An 18,050-nucleotide genomic window follows, 5' to 3' on the forward strand; every position below is an offset into this window, starting at 1 on the left:
TTGCGTCTCGCCGACACGCCGCCACTCACCCCCCCTTCCTCCATCCTCTTGCGCTCGCCTACGCCACTCCTGCACAGCTTGCACGCCACTCACCACTCGCACCTCCTTCTTACTATTCGCTCGCCGAGCCGCCCATGGCAGACTTCGGAACCGTCGTCGGCGTAATTGCCAGCATTCTCGGCATCATCACGGCCTGCTTCGCCTCCTACCTCGCGGTCACTCGCCCTACCGGTCTCATTGAGACGGCCGAGCGCGTTCGACTCGAAACCAGGGAGTACCTTCAGAACGTTTTCGCCGATGGCCTTCTCGAGGAGAGATTCCTTTTCGAGGTCAGTAAGAAAATCAGCAGGTAAGTATCGAATCATGTTCGCACCCGAGGCAATTCTGGATACTGATTGGATATGCGCTGACAGCATCGAACTGGATATAATGGAACTCCATGGGGTGTTGTATGACGCTCGTCCGTGGTACAAGAGTTTGATGTTCTGGGCCACGACGTGGAGAGAGGTGCGAATCGCCTGCCACAACCTGAAGCAAGTTCAGGCGGATATAGCTGTACGTGGCGCCATTTCCCGCAGTTGTTCGATCGGGAGCTCAGTACTTACGACGCTTGATTAGTTCCACGCATCCAAGGCTCGCAAAGAGCTGCACAACAAAGCCCCAGGCTGTGAACAAGGTATGCACATTCGCGAGTCAAGTGAGATTGCTCTCTAAGTTCGTCATTGTAGACCCTGAATCTGCGCAGTCTGAAGAACTCGTCATCGACGACGATGGCAAAACCACGACGTTCGACATACTCGACCAGCTCGAATGCGGTACGCTCAACTCTCCGCCACCATCGAGCGCCGATAAGCGAAGCGTCGCATCCCGTCTGCGCAAACACGTTCTCGTGATGACGAATCTCAAGCGGTGTTGGTCGACGGTGCGCGCCAAGGTCGGGGCGTCACGCACCAGCAAGCACGAGACTACATCCGGCGAGGCAGACAAGAGACACGGCACCCGTCGCCGACGACTCACTGAAGCCACTCTCGTCGACCCTTTCGAAGCCGCATGCGTTGAGAAGAAGGACGACAGTGTCGCGTCACCACTCCCACGCCCAACTCCGTCTCCCAAACCTTCCTTCCCGCTTTCCGCGCCTCCTTTGTCCCCAGCTTCAGATCCTCCCTCTAGTCTTGTTTGCCATCCGCCGTCTCCGCCGCAGTGAATGGACCAGTGGTCGTCGATGGCTTCTATCGCGTTCCAGTGGGACTCACCGGTCTCAACCCCCCCCCCCCCCCCCCCCTCACACACACACGCCCCACGGCTCCGTGGCACTCGTTGCTACCGTTGCAGCGTGTCGGCGTTGTGTCCATTGATGTCGAAGATACGCCACTCGCGCTCCTCCATAAGCGCGCGCTTTGGATGACCCTCACACAGTCCCCAGCAACACTCAGCCTCGTCGTCTCCCTACTCCTGTATTGTTCCGTCTTGTTCAAGCTCCGTTGTCTTCCCCTTCCTCTCTCGTTGTCGCGCCCTTGTTATCAAGTGTTGTAGTACTTATTTGTTTTTGCTTCTGCCGTGCTTCCTTCATATTTGTAAACGTCCCTGTATCAGTCTCCTGCGCAATGTACAACAGGACTCGGTCGGTTCTGCACGCGACTAGTGCCCAAGAGGCGAGACGCGCTGGGTAGGCTCAGCCTCCTCTGCGCCTTGGTGCCATGAGCTCATCAACCGCCACTCGGGAGCCGCGGCTCGACCTGCCTCGAGGCAAACGCGTAGCGCATCACAGTTCACCCACAAACCACTAAGCCCCTCCCAGCCGGTCAGATTCGGAGCCTCGGCGGATGGGCTGGATGAGACGGCCGTCCGACGTCCGTGCTTCTACTAGGACATCTTCCCCCATGCCGCCTCACACGCATGGGCAACCGGTACCTTCCGGTGGTGGCCTGCGCACAAAGCCACTTCCCCTAAGCAATCATGGTCATCTCTCGTGCCATACGGGTTTCCGCCATCTTGTGTTGGACACGGTCCTGCGCAGCGGGACGTCTGGGCAAATTAGAGCGCCATGGCGGATCCGCTCGGCAGTCTCCGTCGGCTAGTGCCGGGTCCGGAGGCGGACCGACCGGACTCACCCTCTTCCTCGACCCGCTACTACGCCCTTCTCACACCACGGTGCACGGGAGTCGGACCCACCGCTCTTATCGATGCAAGCGAAATCGCACGCCGTGCACGACCACGCAAAGACCGTCCTTCAAACGCACCGATGGGTATTTTCCCTCGCGCTTGACGCACGCGTCGAGATTGCGCGAGGGATCGGAGGTCAGAAGAGAGAGGCCAGTCGCCCAGCCGGTCGCGGCGCGCGCGTTCGCCATGCGATGGTGCGGAGGCTCTCTGCCATCTCTCTGCCATCCCTCCGCGGCCAGCCGCGAGATTGGCCCGTAGAAGTTGCGGCCAAAGGCCTGGCCGCGCGTGTGCGAGCCTGAGTCATCATGATCAGGATGCAGAAGTGATGAGATGGGAAGACGCCTGGTCTAACTTGGGAAGCTGGAAGCCCGGCTGGGCAGCGCAAGGTGAGATGAGAGACCGAATTGGCTGGTGCGCGGGACGTCTCCGCGGTGCCTGCCGCGCGCGAGGCCTGTTGTGCGCAGAAGCCATGGCCCATGCGTGCCTCGCGCTCGCGACGTTCCAGCGCCGGTGCGTATGCTCGCTCGCCGCGACCGTCGAGTGCGCTTCTTCAGACAACGGCCGTCACCATTCGAGCCCGTCATTTCTGTGCCAACTCGCACAAACCTGGCCAGTACCAAGGATACTCCAGGAGTCTCCATCGTCAAGCGTACGTACGGCCCTCTGGAGCTTCCGACCTTGTCTGCACCCCTCAGCGCCCTGTGGCGTCGATCGCTTGCAAGTTCTTCGATGCACCTTCCTCCTTCCTTCCAAACCAAGTACGTCCCCAGCCATGGACGCCCGCATGGCCTCCACTGCCAACCGCGCCGTTCTCAGGCAGACGCCGTGCACGCGTGCCAACAAGCTCGCCAAAGCCGTCAGGAAGGGTACAGCCATCGGCGAGATCGGGACTTCGAGAAGCGCGTCCACGGACGCAGTGGACGGCACGAGGGACGGTCCCCGGCCGCGGGCAGAGGCGTGGCGTGCGTCCGAGGGACCGTCGGTTTCACAGCCCGCTCCGACGACCCGGACCCAGGACTTTAATGAGATACCGGGTGGACGCAGCGCGTCTGGCAACGAGGTAATCGAAGCGGGGCCGTGGACACGCCGTACGGTCGACGCCTGATGGCTGTCCCGGAGGAGAAGGAAGACCTTGCACCTGACTCGCTGGGTCTGTGACTGTACTAAATCAAGATGGCGTGACGTTGCTTGTCTGAGAGGAGGCACAGCAGAGTGCCGCACCGGTTCTATGCAGGATCCAGTATAGGGAGGGATGTATGAATTCCGTGCGCGTGCTAGATATGAATACAATGCAACGTGGTGGGCGCCTGCACCGGGGTTCGACAGCTGTCGCGATAGCATCTAGGAAAGCGGATAGCGATGATGACTCCTGACAATACTTAGTACATATACATTTTGGAACAGTTAGATTGGATGCTTACGACTATGAAAAGCGGTCCACGACGTGCAACAAGCCCGTCATGAGAGTGGTCGTAACGTCCTCCATCAAACGTGATACTTGGGTTTCTGAGTGACGAAGCAGACGCCATGACGACTTGCTCTCGTTCGCAGTCCGGATCTTCTTCCAACCCTTGATCACGTCATCGATGTGTGGACGCGCATTTGGATCGTGCTGTTTCATATCGTTGACCAATGGGTTGACGAATTCCAGTCGTTGGTACAGCTGAAGATGACATTACTCCGATGGGCTGCAGACAAAATTAGACAAAATGCCGCGCACCTGCAAGAACTCTGCGAAGTACAGATTACCGAGGGAAAAGATATCGACCTTGAACGCGTCGTATGGTACAGTCTCGGAGAGTTCGGGGACATCTGCGTCTTGTCCAACGTCGCCGAGAACCATAGTGGATTCTCCCTCAGCAAAACGGCGTGATAGACCAAAATCGATATAGTAGTATGTCACTGGATAGGTCGTTCTCGAGAGGGGTTTCGCCTTGTATATTGTATCGGGTGTAGTGTCCAGCCGGACGGGATGGTGTCCGCCAGGATACAGCGACCGGGCGTCCATCATGATGTTGAGGGGGCAAATGTCTCTGTAGTGTCTAGCGTGAGCCTAGAACTTGGCCAAATGTTGTCTCTGTGCTTACCGATGCGCTATTCTGTGTCTGTGGAGGAAGGATAGACCCTACCGACGAGGAGGCAGACAAAATCACAATGCTCAGCGCTGCTCCGAAGATGGTCGAATACTCGTACCTCCAACGTCTGGTCAATGAATGTGAACAGCTCTCCAAAGTTGTCCAAAGGAGGAAAGTTGAAAGGACGAAGGTAAGGCATGACGACCAAGAACGACTCAGGGACCAAAGAATCTGGAAGGACGTCTATCAGGGGAACACAGTGGTTTTGAGAATCCTTCACTGAGGTGAGGTATCGAGCTATATCGAGCTCCCGTTGACGGTTGGTGGTCTTGATGGCCACGAGCTTGCCGTCACTGAGGCGTGCAGCGTCTATGACGTTTGTCATCTAACACGTTCATGACATCAAAGGGAAAGCGTATAGTAAACCAGATTTGGGACTCACAAGTGGGGCAACCGAATCTTCGCAGTACAAAGGATGTCGATTCGTGCCTTCCCAGGACGGCTTCCATCCCGGAACGTAGCGCGGCCTGAGCGAGTATCCCCGTTCGTAGAGGGCGGGTTGGCGTGCAACCCACTGCTTCTCGTGATCTTTGTGATCGTAAGTACCGGCTCGAACGAGAGTAGCTTGGCCATCAACCGCGCTTTGGTCCTGCAGAAGCGCCCAAAAAGGTAGTCTCTGAGGGGCGGCGGAGGACATCGGGGCGGATCGAAGACCGGCTGGTGCGTTGTTCCGTCGAGACTCGCCAACCGTGTGCGGGCAGCGAGGGCCCGGGGCACAGGCGCCCATTGGATTTCCCACCGCACGTTCCGTTATTCGGCGCTTGCCCGTCGTGTCGCCCACCTCGATGACGGTTCCCCCACACGCGGCAGCCCAGAAGATGGTGCCCCGAGCGCGCCCATGGCAGAAGTGTGCCAGTCCATGATCCCGGCCCATGGCTGCCCTTCGAGCACTTTAGCGACGCGTTTATACGCGCGATGCGCCACACCATCCCTCTCAGAGCGCTGTTCTCTCTGCCGCCACCCCGTCCAGCCCCGTCTCCTTAGGAGCACTCTCTCTGCCATCCGTCTCTGCCCAGCACCCCCCACCTTGCTCCTGCCTTTGTGCTCCCCTTTGCGACATCCCCACCGCTGTCGCTCCACAGCCTCCAACTCATTGGGCTCAACGCGTAACGCTCACCGCTCAGCATCCACAATGGCCGATTTCACATCTATCTTCGGCATTGTTTCCGGAGTCATTGGGATTATCGCCACTGCACTCACCATATATCTGCTGTGCACCCCGTCAAACACGCTCATCTGCCAAGCAGAGACGAAGTGCAACGACACCAGGGATTACCTGAAGAAGCTGTTCGCCGAAGGACTTCTGGACGATGACTTCTTTGTCAAAAAGTCGAAGGACATAGACCAGTGAGCACTTCCTGCGCGATACGAAATCAATTCGGCTGCTCAGGTTGTGTCATACAGAATTGAAGACAAGATAATGATGCAGCGGGGCCAATTGACTGTTAGTCGTTGGTGGTGGAACCGTTTTCATTTTTGGGTCACAACATGGTCGGACATGGACCGATACTCTGGCGAACTGGCGCTTATTGGGGCCATCGCTGCAGTATGTCGCTCAATTCTAGACCATAAATATGTGTTGACATTTCTCAGCGTCGTGCGTCTGAAATGCGCAAGCGTCTGCGCTTACACCCCAGCCAAGGACCAGTAGGGTCTACCAATGGTGAGAACCTGTTGACAATGTCAAGATATGTGCTCACTCATGTCCGCACAGACTCTGAATCTCGCTCCGAGACTCGCACAGCATCGATCACCAACAATACCGCACTTGACAAGCTCGAATGTGGTACCCTCGGCTTCTCCTCCCCTCCGTCGTCGACCTCGGACAGGCGAAAATATAGCTTCGTAAAGGTCAATCTCAAGCGCTACTGGTCCGCGGTGTGTGCTCGGATTAGTGCGCCACGCACGAGCAGGCACAAATACACTTCATACCGGGACATGGGGAGGAGACGCGACGCTCACCTTCGACAACCCACCGAGGCCACACTCTTCGATACCTTCAACTCTGTGTGTGCTGAGAAGATGGACAACAGTGTGGCGTTGACGCTTCCTCAGTCATCGGCGTGTTCGAATGTCACAGATCCTAACGGCGGTCTCCCACCACCGTTATCTCCTACACCCGCCCCGTTGTCATCGTCCATGGCATCGCCGTCGTCTCCTTCCCAAGCATCCCCTTCTACCCATTCCCAGTGGCCATCGTCGTTGATCTGAGCGGAGCAGTGGTTGTTCTCTCCCACTCCTGCCGCCGGTGCGCTGCGTCTCTCCCCGGCTCGGTCCCCCGACATCGAAGATACTCTCCTCGCTCTGGTCCCTCCAGACCCACTACTTGGGCCGCCGCATGGTCTCCGAGTCGACTCAGTCTCTCCCCTCTCCCTCGTCGCCGTGATGTGGTCCCCCGTCACCCCGTAATTTGTCGTCGTTCCGTCGCGGTCCCGTCCTCCGCCATCTTCTGCCTCTCCCCTCGCTATCGTCTCCGTGTCAGGCTCAAGCGTTGTAGTATTTATACATTATGACTTCTATTGTGCCTTGTGTTTTATCCGACATCGGTCTTGTACTATCTTGCGCAATGTATAACAGGATTTGCTCGATGCTACACTCGGATGTTCCGGCACCGAACTACTAGCACGCCGAGGAAGGCTCAGTCTTTGGCGTCCGCACGCTCTTTGGGCGCGCCAACGGGTGTCCTTGTTCGAAATCACGGCTCAGCGTGTCTCGATGCAACCGCGTGGCACATCACCGTGCGCCCACAAACCACTAGCCGAGACAGGCGGGTGCGACGGGCCCCTTCCTGGCCAGAGCCTCACCGAGCGAGGAAGCACTTCATCTGACAGACGGCGTGCCGTACACCATCCTCGTTCCCAGGACAGCCCCAGTGAGATTGCGAGCCCTTAATGCTCGCATGTGGGATGGGCAGTGGGCACGTTCCTAGGACAGCCTGCGCAAAGTGCCCGAGGAAGCATCGTCAGGCGGGCGCGCACTGAGAAGCCTTCATTCCCGACGTTGAACCGGGCATGCCCGTCTGCTGCACGATACGGAAACAAGCTTCGTACGCGCAGCATCACCAAATGGCGGAGGAGTCAAGGGTGCCAGACAGATACAACCTGCCTGAGCCGGAGTCCATTTTTCTGGGAGCTTTTCTAGGAGCTGTTTATAATGTTTAAAATAAATGTGCAGCCAGAAAAAGTATTTCTATGGGTTTCTATGGGCGAAAGAAAATCTTACTTGTCTTTCTCTCGGCTTTAATGCGGCACTAGAAAGATGGTCACCCCGGCGTGTCAATCATCGGCGATGGTCAAGCATTGCACAGAGTCAAAAAACACCCCGCAGAAGTCACAGCTGGCTGATGCCATAAGTGGTTTGGCGACCTTTGGTATCTGTACCCGTTTCATCAGCGCAGACGAGGAGCAAAGCTACATGCATCATACCCTGACCGCGTGTCAGCGTTGACAAACGGATATCTGCGCCTTGAGATTTTCCCCAAATGTTGGAGCCCGGTGCTCGCGATGACGGCCGTCGCCCTCTGTCCGAGACAACGTTTCTGTTGGTAAGGTGGCGCCAACTCTTGCCCTGATTTCGTGGTCTGTGCATCTGACTGCCTGGCTGCCCGTTCCGCCCCGAGGTCGGAGGGCAGGAATTGCGTTAGCGCCCCTATGCTGCGGTAGACGGCGCTGGGCCCGGATGCAGATGTCGTCTTGCAAACGATATCAGTCAATGGGCGTCTATCTTATCATGCTTCCGGCTCGTGGTGGCTCTCGGCTGTAGGCGGGAACTTGGGAGTCGTCCACCACCTCCTGTGTCCTCAGACCTCCTCCCTCTCCATCACTCACCATTGAAGACGACCCTTCCATCACATCTTCCATCCTGTGTCGTGCTTGACCATGTCGTCGCATGCTGTCGCAATGTGGCATTGTAACTGGAACTGGTGCCATCACGTATTCCACGACAAGGGCGAGCTGCGACAGCATCTACACGAGGCGCATTTCTGTGCCATCCTTAGCATCGCAAAGCGGGACTGGAGCACGTATCTGCGCTCGACAGAAGGGATGAGTGGGGCTACTGGTACGTCCGTGTTGCCAACCTCTTTGCCGGAAAAGCTCAGCCCGCGTCCTACAGACAGCATGCTCGCTGCATTCCAGTCCAACGCGCCCAACACTCACAGTCCAACATCCCCACCTCCCCACAAAACCTCGTGTTCCTCTACATCAAATGAGGGTACTCCTCTTTCGTCGTCACGTCCTGCGAAACGTCGCAAAATGTCGTTTGCGGACTATGCCGCACAGTCGTCTCCCACTCCCTCAGTCGGACCTGTTCCTCCGTCCCCCGGTCTGAATTCCATAATCGCCGACGCCTTAAATGCGTCTGCGAAGGTCAATACTCGCAACATACACCCCTCTAGAATCAACCAATCTCCTGCAGGAGCTAGTCCGCGACAGGCTGCTGCGACCACTCTGCGCTCCAGACCGAGTACAAGTGATTCCAGCCGCTCGTCTCGCTCAGAAAAGGTGCGTAAATTACAGTGCGTATTCCCGGACTGTTTCCAACATCTCCCATTATTAGCACCCTCGCACGAAGACGGTCCACGACAGCCCTACGAATGCCTCGATCACCTCGTCTCAAGCTGTTGAAGAGTCGTTGACACAGCTTCATCCCGCGTCCCAAAACCGAGCCTCCTCAAGCCCAAGGCACCGCCTACAAGCAAGCGGAACATCCCCCCGTCCACAGGCGGGACCCTCGCAAGCTCCTGCGTCTGAGAGCACCCAGTCGCAGATGGGCTCGCACGCCGTTGAGTCGTTCCCCCCATCTCTACCCCTATTCGCGTCCGGGTCCCCCCCAAGCCAGCTCCCTGCATATTCCACCCCACGGGGCTCTCCTCTCCGTCCTCAAGCCGCGCCCGACCTGTCGCCGGGCCCCAGCTTTCTCCCTCCCCTCCCGCGCAGGAACCGGGTGACGTCCGCCTCTTCTACTTCGCGGCTGCCGGTAGCCCCTGCCCCTGCCCGCGTGCTCCGGAGCAGGTCCAAGACTCCAGCCCCCGCCCCTCCGCCCCCAGTCCCGGCAAAAATCCCGCTTCCGCGGACCCACACCAGGATGCAGGCAGCCAAGGGCCAAACGATGCAGCCGCAACATCCCTCGGAGTCGGAGGATCCCGCGGCAGCGGCGAGGGCAGGCGGTCGGGGCACGTCGAAGAAGCCTCGCGCGCCGTCGAAGCCCCCTTCGACGCGTCGGACGCGGTCCTCGTCCGCTAGTACCCCTGCCGCTGGTGGACGGAGGACGAGAGCGAACCCTAACCCTACTGGTGCGTCCTTCGTGCAGCTTACGGTTTCCGACGACGAACTAACGCGAGCGCACTCGTTTCCAGACGGCCTTACGCCTGTTGACGAGCAGCCGAACGAATCGCCTGCAGGCGACGAGCCGGCGGAGGTCGAACCGAGACTAGGCGGGTTCCGCTCGGGGACGCTTTCCGTTCCGCGGCCGTCTTCGCAGTCTTCGCAGGTCTCCGTCGTCCAAGGCACCTCCATCGAAGTCAAGCGGGAGCTCGACATCGGCGACGAGCCCCGTCTCCGGTTTGACATCGCCGCTCAGCGGGTGCCCGACGAGTCTCAAGAGCAGAGCAAGGAGAGTCAGGGCGGGGGAGGCTATGTGGAAGGGTATGGATTCGACTTTGGTTCGATGCAGCTCATGACCCAGGCGCCCTATGGCAGCCAGATCTAACTGCGAATGTATGGGTTGCTTTTCATTTCCTGAGTATTAACATGCTATGGTGTCGGCGACATTGCTCGTACAGAGGGTTCGGTGATCCGGAATAGGGACATTGTACAAGGATATAGAGTGTACAGAACTGCGAATGCGACAGCAGGTACGGCATGGCGTATCAAAGAGCTAGAGAACAGCGATTCGAGAGTAATCCGACGAAACAAGGGGGCCGTAGGAGGGTAACACAACATACGGAGACAGAACCGTCACCTCTATCCAAGGCGCTTCCTTCGTCATCGACACGTCTTGGGTTGCCTAAGGCCTTCAGAAAGGCTCCGGGGCAGCCCACGTCGCCGTGCTGATCGTGCTCGGCGCAACGGACCGTCCGTCGTAGTCGTCCATCTCCTCCGCCCACGTCCGCGAGCGCACCGCCGCGCCCGGCTGCCCAGGCGGGCGCGCGGCGCGCACCGCATCGCTGTTCCCCCACGGCCCGTCCTGGCGTCCAGCCCCGGGCGCCGCCGTCGACATCGCCGGCTGGTCCTTCCCCCACATACCCCATCCCCGCATCGGCGCTCGCGCAGCACCTCTGGCGGCGGAGGGCCCGGCGCGAGCGTTGCCGTTGCCGTTGCCGCTGCCTCGGGTGCTCGGCGCGCCGCGGGACTGGGAGCGGACGCTGGACGCGGTGCTCGCGGCGTCGTTGAGCGCGGGGAACGCGTCCCCGGCCTCGCTCGGCGCGCTCTCGCTCCAGCTGTCGTGGTTGCGCGCGGCGGAGGACGCGGAGATGGACGGCGCCTTGCCCCACGCGGTGGCGAAGGGACGTGCGCCGCCCGCGGCGGGCACGGCGGGGCCCTGCGCGCGCGTCCAGGAGCCGGTCTTGACAGTGCCGGAGGCGGGGTTCGGTCTGCCCTTGCCCTTGCCGGAGAACGCGCCCCAGTCTTGCGCGGGGGGAGGCGGGGAGGCGGCGGGAGGAGTGAGCGCGGGGGGAGTGGGAGGCGTCGGCGGGGGAGCGGCCGGCCGGATGTGTGCGGGCATCTGCTTGGGCTTCATGAGGTGCGCTGGCATCTTCTTGGTTTGCGGTGCGGGCCTCTGCGTGGGCGGTGAGGGGTCGTCCCAGTCCTGAGGGTGATCCTTGGGGCCATCCCAGCCTGCACTGGACTGTGCTTTGGGCCCCGCGGCCGGTGCCCAGTCCTGAGGACGATCCTGAGGGCCGCTCCAGCCTACGGACGACTGTGCGTCAGGCGGAGGCGCTGCGAGCGACTCTTGAGTGATGTCAACTGGGAACCACGGCACCGATGTTCCTGGGGAGAGTGGTGGAGCGCCGGCCTGGAGGTGTGAGGGGAGTTTTCGGCCTGCGACCGTCGGGCGTAGGTGCGAAGGAGGCTGGCGCGCCCCCGCGCTGTCGCCGGCTTGATCGAACTTCTTCGCAATCTTCTCCTCACGCGCCGCCCGCTTGCGAGCGGACTCCTCGCGCATCTTCTGCATCTCCTTGTTGCGCTCGGCGATGATCGCCTCGCGCTTCAGCTTGCCCTGGAACTTGCAGACGCCTTTCGCGCAGACGACGCCGTGCACGCGGCAGACGGCGTCATCCTTCTCGACCTCCTTCATGATTTCCTGGTCGTCATCCTTCTCGTCGTCGAATTCGTAGTCGTCGTCGGAGCCCTCTTCGGCGTAGTCTGCCCACAGGTTCTCGACAACGGTGACTTTCTCCGGCACCGCGGTGGTGGTCATCACGGGATACTTGCTTGGGTCGAGGGGGATGTCGCCTACTGGATTCCCATCGAAGTAGTCGTAGTCCGCGTCGTCTTCGTCCTCTTCCAGAGCGAGGTCCACGATTGAAAGGATGCGGTCGTTGGGGGTCACAGGCGACAGTGGATCGTCGCTTCCCGAAAGGGATTCGTGGTGCACCGACGACGCAGAGGACGGCGGCGGGGAAACGATGGCGGGTGTTCCGGGAACGGTTTGCGGGGTGCTACCGGAGCTCTGGGGTTTGCTTGGACCGCGCACACCTGCAGGAGCATCCCTCTGTCGCTGCCACTCTGCTGTTCCCACTGCAAATAGAACATCGACGCAAGAACGCAACGGAAAGAAAACGTGAGACGACATACCCACAGGCGCAGGCTTGGTTGGAGGAGGAGGAGGAAATTGCTGCGTTGGAAGCGGGCGACAAAGGTCGTTCTGGATGACGTCGTCAATGCGGCGGGGAACCGCGCACCACTGGCTTTGCGGGTAGGGAGACACGAACAGCTTATTGATGCTGCGAAGAACGGCAATTATGAGGTCCTGCCAAGGAGTAGACGAAGCAGCGGAACGTACGCCTTCTGGTTCATAACCCATGCGTCGGTCACGTCCACCCGCTTCCACCCTAAGCAGCGCCGGTGTCACGCGAGCCGGTAGCAGCAGCAGAGGCAGGAGCACATACCGTGTTTCTGCACCTCGCGGCCAGATGAGTACGTGCAGTAAAAGATCTTGGACTCCAGCCCCGCTTGGTCCCCGGGATTGTTTAGGAACTCCCCCCACTTGTGGGCTCCCAGCAGTTTGTTGAAGCCGTCTGTGCCCAAGCCCTTGTCCACCTCGAGGATCACAGCTCCGGGGGACTAGCGCGAACACCGCGGGGCGAATATCAAGGCGTGCGCGCCATAGCCAGATCGAAGAGCGACTTACGATGATCCGGTAATAAAAGCATCGGAAGTAGGCGGCGTCGATGCACGAGGCGATCCACCACGCCAATCGCTTCTGGTGTCCTTCATGTTCCATGTCGGGGCGAAAGGGATACGGCTGGAGCACGGTAAGGAACTTTGCACCATCATCAAGAGGCGGCGTTTTAGCGCGTTTGACCATGATCTAGGCGGGAGACGGGGGTGAGGACGGTGTTGGCGGGGCGAGAGAACGAACGTGACGAGCGTGTATTATCTAGTCCTGGATTCGAAGCTGTAGCTGCGGTAAGTCCCGGCTAAATAGATGATCAAACTTAGAGAAACGTGGTAGGCATGTTACGGCACGACAAAGACATGTGCACGCAGCAGCACACGAGGGGGCAGAACTACGGAGTGTTGGAAGAGAGAAGGGCAGGTAGCAGGAACACTCGCTTGGTGTTTCCAGTGCCTCTGCTGACTAAGCCTCATGCCCTCTATTCCGAGTTTGGTCACTTCAGAATTTATCTACTATGCCGCATCCATGGATTGTGATAGCGCGAGTAGATAGTACAACACTCACATACCATCCCCCCCCAATAGCACAGTCAACCTAGTTACTACCACAGTTCAACGTTCAACGCTCAGTCACCAAGCCGCTTCATCCGCCCATGTTATCCTATATTTACGACGCCATTCGCCGTGTTCTGGCCTCACCGTTCCTCGGGAAAAGATGGCCTCCTTGCGGACCCCTCCTCTACGCGGTATATCGATAGCAACGTTGACGTTGCAGAGAGACGGAACGGCGCCGACAAACCCGCGCACGAATTCGTCAACGTCCAGACAAAGGATAGACTCCTCCGCAGCAGTGAGCGGCAAGGGGACGTGTGAAGGGGGGGTTACAAGCTGTCTACGGATTCGGAACGGCGTGAGGTCCAGGGCATGAACGTACACATCCAGATCCACAACGGCGAGAGCCGGAAGCCGGCGCAAAGACTCGGCCAGGGCCGCCTGAGAGGACGTAGGTAAGCGCCACGCTTGTCGATGAGCAAAGGAACGTTCTCAGACGCACCATGATGAGACCGTAGTCGCAATCCTGTTTCTCTAGCTAGATCGTATAGACGAGGGACCGTAGGGTTTCTGCGCTTGGCTTCCGGAGAATGGCGATCAAGCCTGTTTGTTCATCCCCGAGAAAGCGGCAGTCGGTGTCGAGGTTGAGGTACAGAGAGCGGGCGGTTTGAAGTATTTCGTCTAATGCTTCTACAAGGAAATGAGGGTTCGGGTCCCCCAGGGGGATCCTCAGTTGGAGGTGGCTGATATGACAGGCAACGCCGAGAGAGTAGAGTTCGAGAAGACCTCCACTGAAAAGTTGCATGCATTTCCAGGCGCGCGCTTGCTCCGGCTGTCCTACGATGTTCTCGCTGCGGAGAGTTCGTATCCCGTTGATGTCGTATGGGCAGTCGATAGTGCCATGGTACTCCAAGGACTCCAGGTGAGGGAATGCGCGGACGAGGCAACCTGACTTGATGATCCGGCCTCGATCCAAGGAAATGCGTCGCACGCTAGGATAGACGGAGCACGAATTTGACCGGTCCCAGGCCGGCCATTTCACAGCGTGTATATCTTGAAGAGTAGGAGAATGGGATGAAAGCAAGGACAGTGGATGGAGCACGGGGAGGGCCTCTTCCTCGGTAGTCCCTCTGCCCAAACGGTCATCAGGATCGATGAAGTTGAGGGAGATGCGGGACAGAGTTGACTTCAGTTGTTCAACCAGAAGACACGACAATTCCTGGACATTCTTCATCTGGAGCCGTTGTAGAGAGGGGAGTGATGCGAAGGCGCTTGGTAGAGCGCTGTATCTCTCGAGCGTATCATCACCACCATCGAGAATGAGGACCTTGAGGTTGATGAGGCGAGGGACGAGCTTCGCATACAGCCCGGCAACGTCTTCGGAGATGTCGCCTGGAGAGAAATCGAGGGAGGTAAGGTACCGACAGCGAGTACCATTCTCGGCTCTAAGAAAGGGAAGGAACAGACGGGCCTTCTGCGGTGATCGAATGGAGACAGGTCTGCGGAGTACTATCTTCGCCCCTTCATGGTGGAGACAACGATTGAGTGGCATCAACAACGTTTGACGATGTCCTGTGCTTCGGACACCTCGTTCGTCACCATCAGTAGGATGTCATCGTTCAGCCTTCTAGAGTCCATGAATGGCTTGTGTGCAGCCAGAAAAATATGTGATCGGTTAGTACGAAACAGGCGGAGAAGCGTTATTTGCACCCACTAACTAGCCACGAGAGATGGTTTCGGGGAAAGAGTAGAAGTGAGCCTGTGAATGGCGTGACTTCCTCGGTGGGCTTTTGGCGCCCGACAGGCGTTTCCCTGGCGGCGCGTTTGGCGGTCGACCCTCACCTCCAATATTCCTTCCTGTCTCAACCACTCACGCCGTTCCTGTTCACCTCGATACATGGCCCGGATGATTTATTGTGAGCGCAGCATGAACAATCATGGCAGGACATCGCGAGCATGCTTGTGACGTTTCAATGGCCGACCATTTTCGTCAGCTTTTGTTGCAAAGGCCTCCAACACAACCGCTCAATGCACTCCAAGACGACCGTAGCGCGACTTGATTGGGACGTATAAAAAGGAAGACATCGCTCACATCCCGCCGCTTATCCGCCATCATGCCTGACCTTCTCCCCCCGCCCCCGTCCACCAGCGATTCGGCCTTCTTCGCCGTCTTCAACCCGTATCCATGCCAGCCGCAGGGAACCCTCGCCGACAAGAAGACATTTGCGCGATGGTTGGCATGTATTGTGGGTGCAGAAAACCTAATCTCCTTTTGGTACAAACCGAGCGTACATCCCCGTTGATGATTCTACGGGTTTCTGGAAGCTGACCAAACCATGTGTCTTCCCGTGTCCATAGTCCTCGAACATAGTCCTTGTGGAAACCACAAGGGATGGCTTTGACCAGCGTCTTTTGTTAGGCCAGCACAAGTGGGGCGAGCTACTGAAAGATGCTTCCATGGAAGAGAAGACGCAGGCCACCTGCGTATACCAATGCACGAAGAACAACACCTGGGATCTCGACAAGGCCCGATGGATGCGGACCGACTTCTCTACGGCCTGGTTCAACAAGTGGTCCCCAGAACGTGATTAGTATGTTCCTCATACCTTCTGTGATCTCCGCCGCGACTTTCTGACATTTCCCATCTCCAGCAGAGTAGTGTTCCCTTACCCACCCTCTACGTTCTGCAAGCCTCCTACGGAAAACGTCACTGCAGTCGCCATTTGCCGACCTCTTCTTCAGGCGCACTTCGAGGCTCGCCCTCCAGCCAGTGCTCCGGTGTTTACACCTGCCAATCGTGACCCAGCGACGGCTGAGGGCGACACAGAGCCCCTGACAACCGACACAGACAGCAACGGCGATCCTGATTCCACCGTCCCCCGACGCTCAGAGTCGCTATGGGCGGGGTACGACACCGAGGACGCCTCAGTCCAGGAAACCTGCGAGGTGCACGGCGCACTGTGCTCGTCCGGCATCTGCGCACTGCAGGCCGCGCGCAAGAAGGAGGAGGCCCTGAAGCAACGCCGGGTGGAGAAGGGCAGGCGGCGTTCGACCTGCAAGGGGTGGACTGACCGCGCGGCGTCCGCCAGTGGCACCAGGGCGAAGGAGCCAGGGGCGGCGCGCGGCCAGATGCCCGCGCATCTCCGCGCGCACGGCCGCGGCGAGAATGGGACTGGGAAGCCTGTGCAAGACGGACGCGCGGGTGGGGGGCGCGCGATGCCCGCGCACCTGTCGCGCGGGCCCGCGGCTGCGGTCGTGCGTGAAGCCGCGGCCCCGGCAGCGAACGCGCGGACGCCGTCGGAGACGACTTGTAGGCCAGCTTCTATCGACGAGAGCCTCTCTGCGCCTGCCTCTGGAGTCACCAAGAAGCCCGCCGCCGCGTCAGTCAGGGTTTTTACTGCCCCTACAGGCTCTGCTGCTTATGTTACCGCCGGAAGCAAGAGGGCCCCCGGCACGCAAGGTGCTTGGTCAAAGCCGCGGAATTGGCTGGAGGTTGCGACTGGCAACGGGTCGCATTCACCAAGGTCCTGGCCCGCGCTCACGGAGGGCAATGCTCCATCGGTACCCTCGCGCCCGAAATCGCCACCTCTTGTATCTGTGGCGGACGGCTGTATGCTCGAAGGCGACTTCGAAGAGCAGCCTTTCTGAGCGACAGCAGTATGTATATTCGAACTGGAATAATGATTCATCAGAGGTCCATCTCCGAGAAGACCAGCTAGAGAACACGGATAAAACCATGTTTGTGAGCGATATTCGGCTCGAAATCATATGGCGTTCTCGGACGCGCTATTGTACGTCTAGTCCCTTGCGTTTGAGCCACCGTTTCACCACGCTTTCCATCGGGCAGGCTGTCGACTCGCCCTTTCCGTTCGTCTCGCGATACATGTGCATGCAGCATCTATACAGCTTGCGGACGTGGTCGTCGCATCTGTCAGGAGCGTACGTGTTCTTGTTTAGACATGATTGCAGCGCACAGGCTGCGAGTGAGAACAGATTAGCAAGCACCCCGGCGGATGTCATTGTACGATTCGTCACGGCGCGCAGACGACATCATCGACATACTAGAGCGTATATTTGCAATCAGTATAGACTGGGTTGCAAATACGCTCAAATTACCATGTACCTTCGCAGTCGGTGCAAATTTGGCACACTGATCCATGACAAAATCAGAATGAGAGGCTCTCACCTTCCACCCGGCACGGAGGGTGCTCTCCAGTCTATTGATGACGAGGAGGTGAGCATAGTAGGGAATCAGAGGAGTACTGCATGACTCACAGAAGACATCAAATGTCGGTTCGATGTGTTGGTGCGATCCCCGAGTACCACCGCAGATTGAGTGCTCTGCCTGGCAGTGGGCCAGGTTCAAGCATTGACAGGCGCGCGTGATATGCTGGTCGTTGCGCTCCCTGCGCGCTCCCGTATGATGTCATCAGTGGTATTCTTCCCTGGCAGTTGTATAACAATTGGAGGCGCATACACGAGCCTTGGTTTCTGACGGTCGGAATATTGGCGAAGTGTTGAAGTTCAACTTTTTTTAATGGGGACAGGTAAAGCATTGATCATGCATGAAGTCGGAAGGCCGCGCTTTGTCAGTCCGTTGAGCCGCGTGAGCGCGTGAGCACTTGGTGGCGGGACGAGTGGGTCCGCCGGCTTCCGCTGCCCCCATTCACCACCAACTCTCCTCCATACACACTGCTCGAATGCGCATTCAAGCCATGGACATTCCCGCAAGGCCGAAGCTCAAAGTGCTAAGTAACAATTCGTCGATGTTTCTCTCAGTCGCCATGCGAGCCTGTTCGCACGACACCATCGTCGTCCATGCGCACTTGTCGCACGGGTATGCATGTACCCGACAAATGCA

At 58.5% G+C, this 18,050-nt stretch overlaps 7 protein-coding genes across 7 annotated transcripts; 4 read left to right on the plus strand and 3 right to left on the minus strand.

Moving 5' to 3' along the window:
- Positions 1–134: 134 nt before the first annotated feature.
- BXZ73DRAFT_76833 (uncharacterized protein) lies at positions 135–1,204 on the plus strand (the record flags this gene model as incomplete). The annotated part of the gene is made up of 4 exons (XM_048022519.1): positions 135–349; positions 414–555; positions 619–676; positions 729–1,204. 4 exons carry the CDS (start codon positions 135–137, stop codon positions 1,202–1,204), a joined length of 891 nt encoding a protein of 296 aa, XP_047878740.1.
- A 2,382-nt stretch (positions 1,205–3,586) lies between these two features.
- BXZ73DRAFT_89502 (kinase-like protein) lies at positions 3,587–4,935 on the minus strand (the record flags this gene model as incomplete). Its single annotated transcript, XM_048025304.1, has 5 exons — positions 3,587–3,826; positions 3,884–4,196; positions 4,251–4,288; positions 4,357–4,623; positions 4,681–4,935. The coding sequence occupies 5 exons, from the start codon at positions 4,933–4,935 to the stop codon at positions 3,587–3,589; spliced, it is 1,113 nt and encodes a 370-aa protein (XP_047878741.1).
- A 495-nt stretch (positions 4,936–5,430) lies between these two features.
- BXZ73DRAFT_100517 (uncharacterized protein) lies at positions 5,431–6,707 on the plus strand (the record flags this gene model as incomplete). Its single annotated transcript, XM_048014596.1, has 5 exons — positions 5,431–5,645; positions 5,703–5,844; positions 5,892–5,961; positions 6,013–6,176; positions 6,519–6,707. 5 exons carry the CDS (start codon positions 5,431–5,433, stop codon positions 6,705–6,707), a joined length of 780 nt encoding a protein of 259 aa, XP_047878742.1.
- Positions 6,708–8,176: 1,469 nt separating this feature from the next.
- BXZ73DRAFT_100518 (uncharacterized protein) lies at positions 8,177–10,007 on the plus strand (the record flags this gene model as incomplete). The annotated part of the gene is made up of 4 exons (XM_048014597.1): positions 8,177–8,357; positions 8,412–8,800; positions 8,856–9,591; positions 9,655–10,007. 4 exons carry the CDS (start codon positions 8,177–8,179, stop codon positions 10,005–10,007), a joined length of 1,659 nt encoding a protein of 552 aa, XP_047878743.1.
- A 306-nt stretch (positions 10,008–10,313) lies between these two features.
- BXZ73DRAFT_76835 (uncharacterized protein) lies at positions 10,314–12,827 on the minus strand (the record flags this gene model as incomplete). Its single annotated transcript, XM_048022520.1, has 5 exons — positions 10,314–12,037; positions 12,095–12,243; positions 12,303–12,351; positions 12,409–12,583; positions 12,651–12,827. The coding sequence occupies 5 exons, from the start codon at positions 12,825–12,827 to the stop codon at positions 10,314–10,316; spliced, it is 2,274 nt and encodes a 757-aa protein (XP_047878744.1).
- A 2,476-nt stretch (positions 12,828–15,303) lies between these two features.
- BXZ73DRAFT_28673 (uncharacterized protein) lies at positions 15,304–16,213 on the plus strand (the record flags this gene model as incomplete). Its single annotated transcript, XM_048017761.1, has 3 exons — positions 15,304–15,477; positions 15,548–15,780; positions 15,841–16,213. Coding segments are annotated over 3 exons (780 nt in total), but the record flags the coding sequence as incomplete, so codon positions are not given.
- Positions 16,214–16,975: 762 nt separating this feature from the next.
- BXZ73DRAFT_45563 (uncharacterized protein) lies at positions 16,976–17,209 on the minus strand (the record flags this gene model as incomplete). Its single annotated transcript, XM_048019536.1, has 1 exon — positions 16,976–17,209. The coding sequence occupies one exon, from the start codon at positions 17,207–17,209 to the stop codon at positions 16,976–16,978; it is 234 nt and encodes a 77-aa protein (XP_047878746.1).
- Between the last annotated feature and the right edge of the window lie 841 nt (positions 17,210–18,050).

Source organism: Epithele typhae (genome assembly GCF_022376455.1).
Source record: "Epithele typhae strain CBS 203.58 chromosome Unknown BXZ73scaffold_18, whole genome shotgun sequence".
NCBI lineage: Eukaryota > Fungi > Basidiomycota > Agaricomycetes > Polyporales > Epitheliaceae > Epithele > Epithele typhae.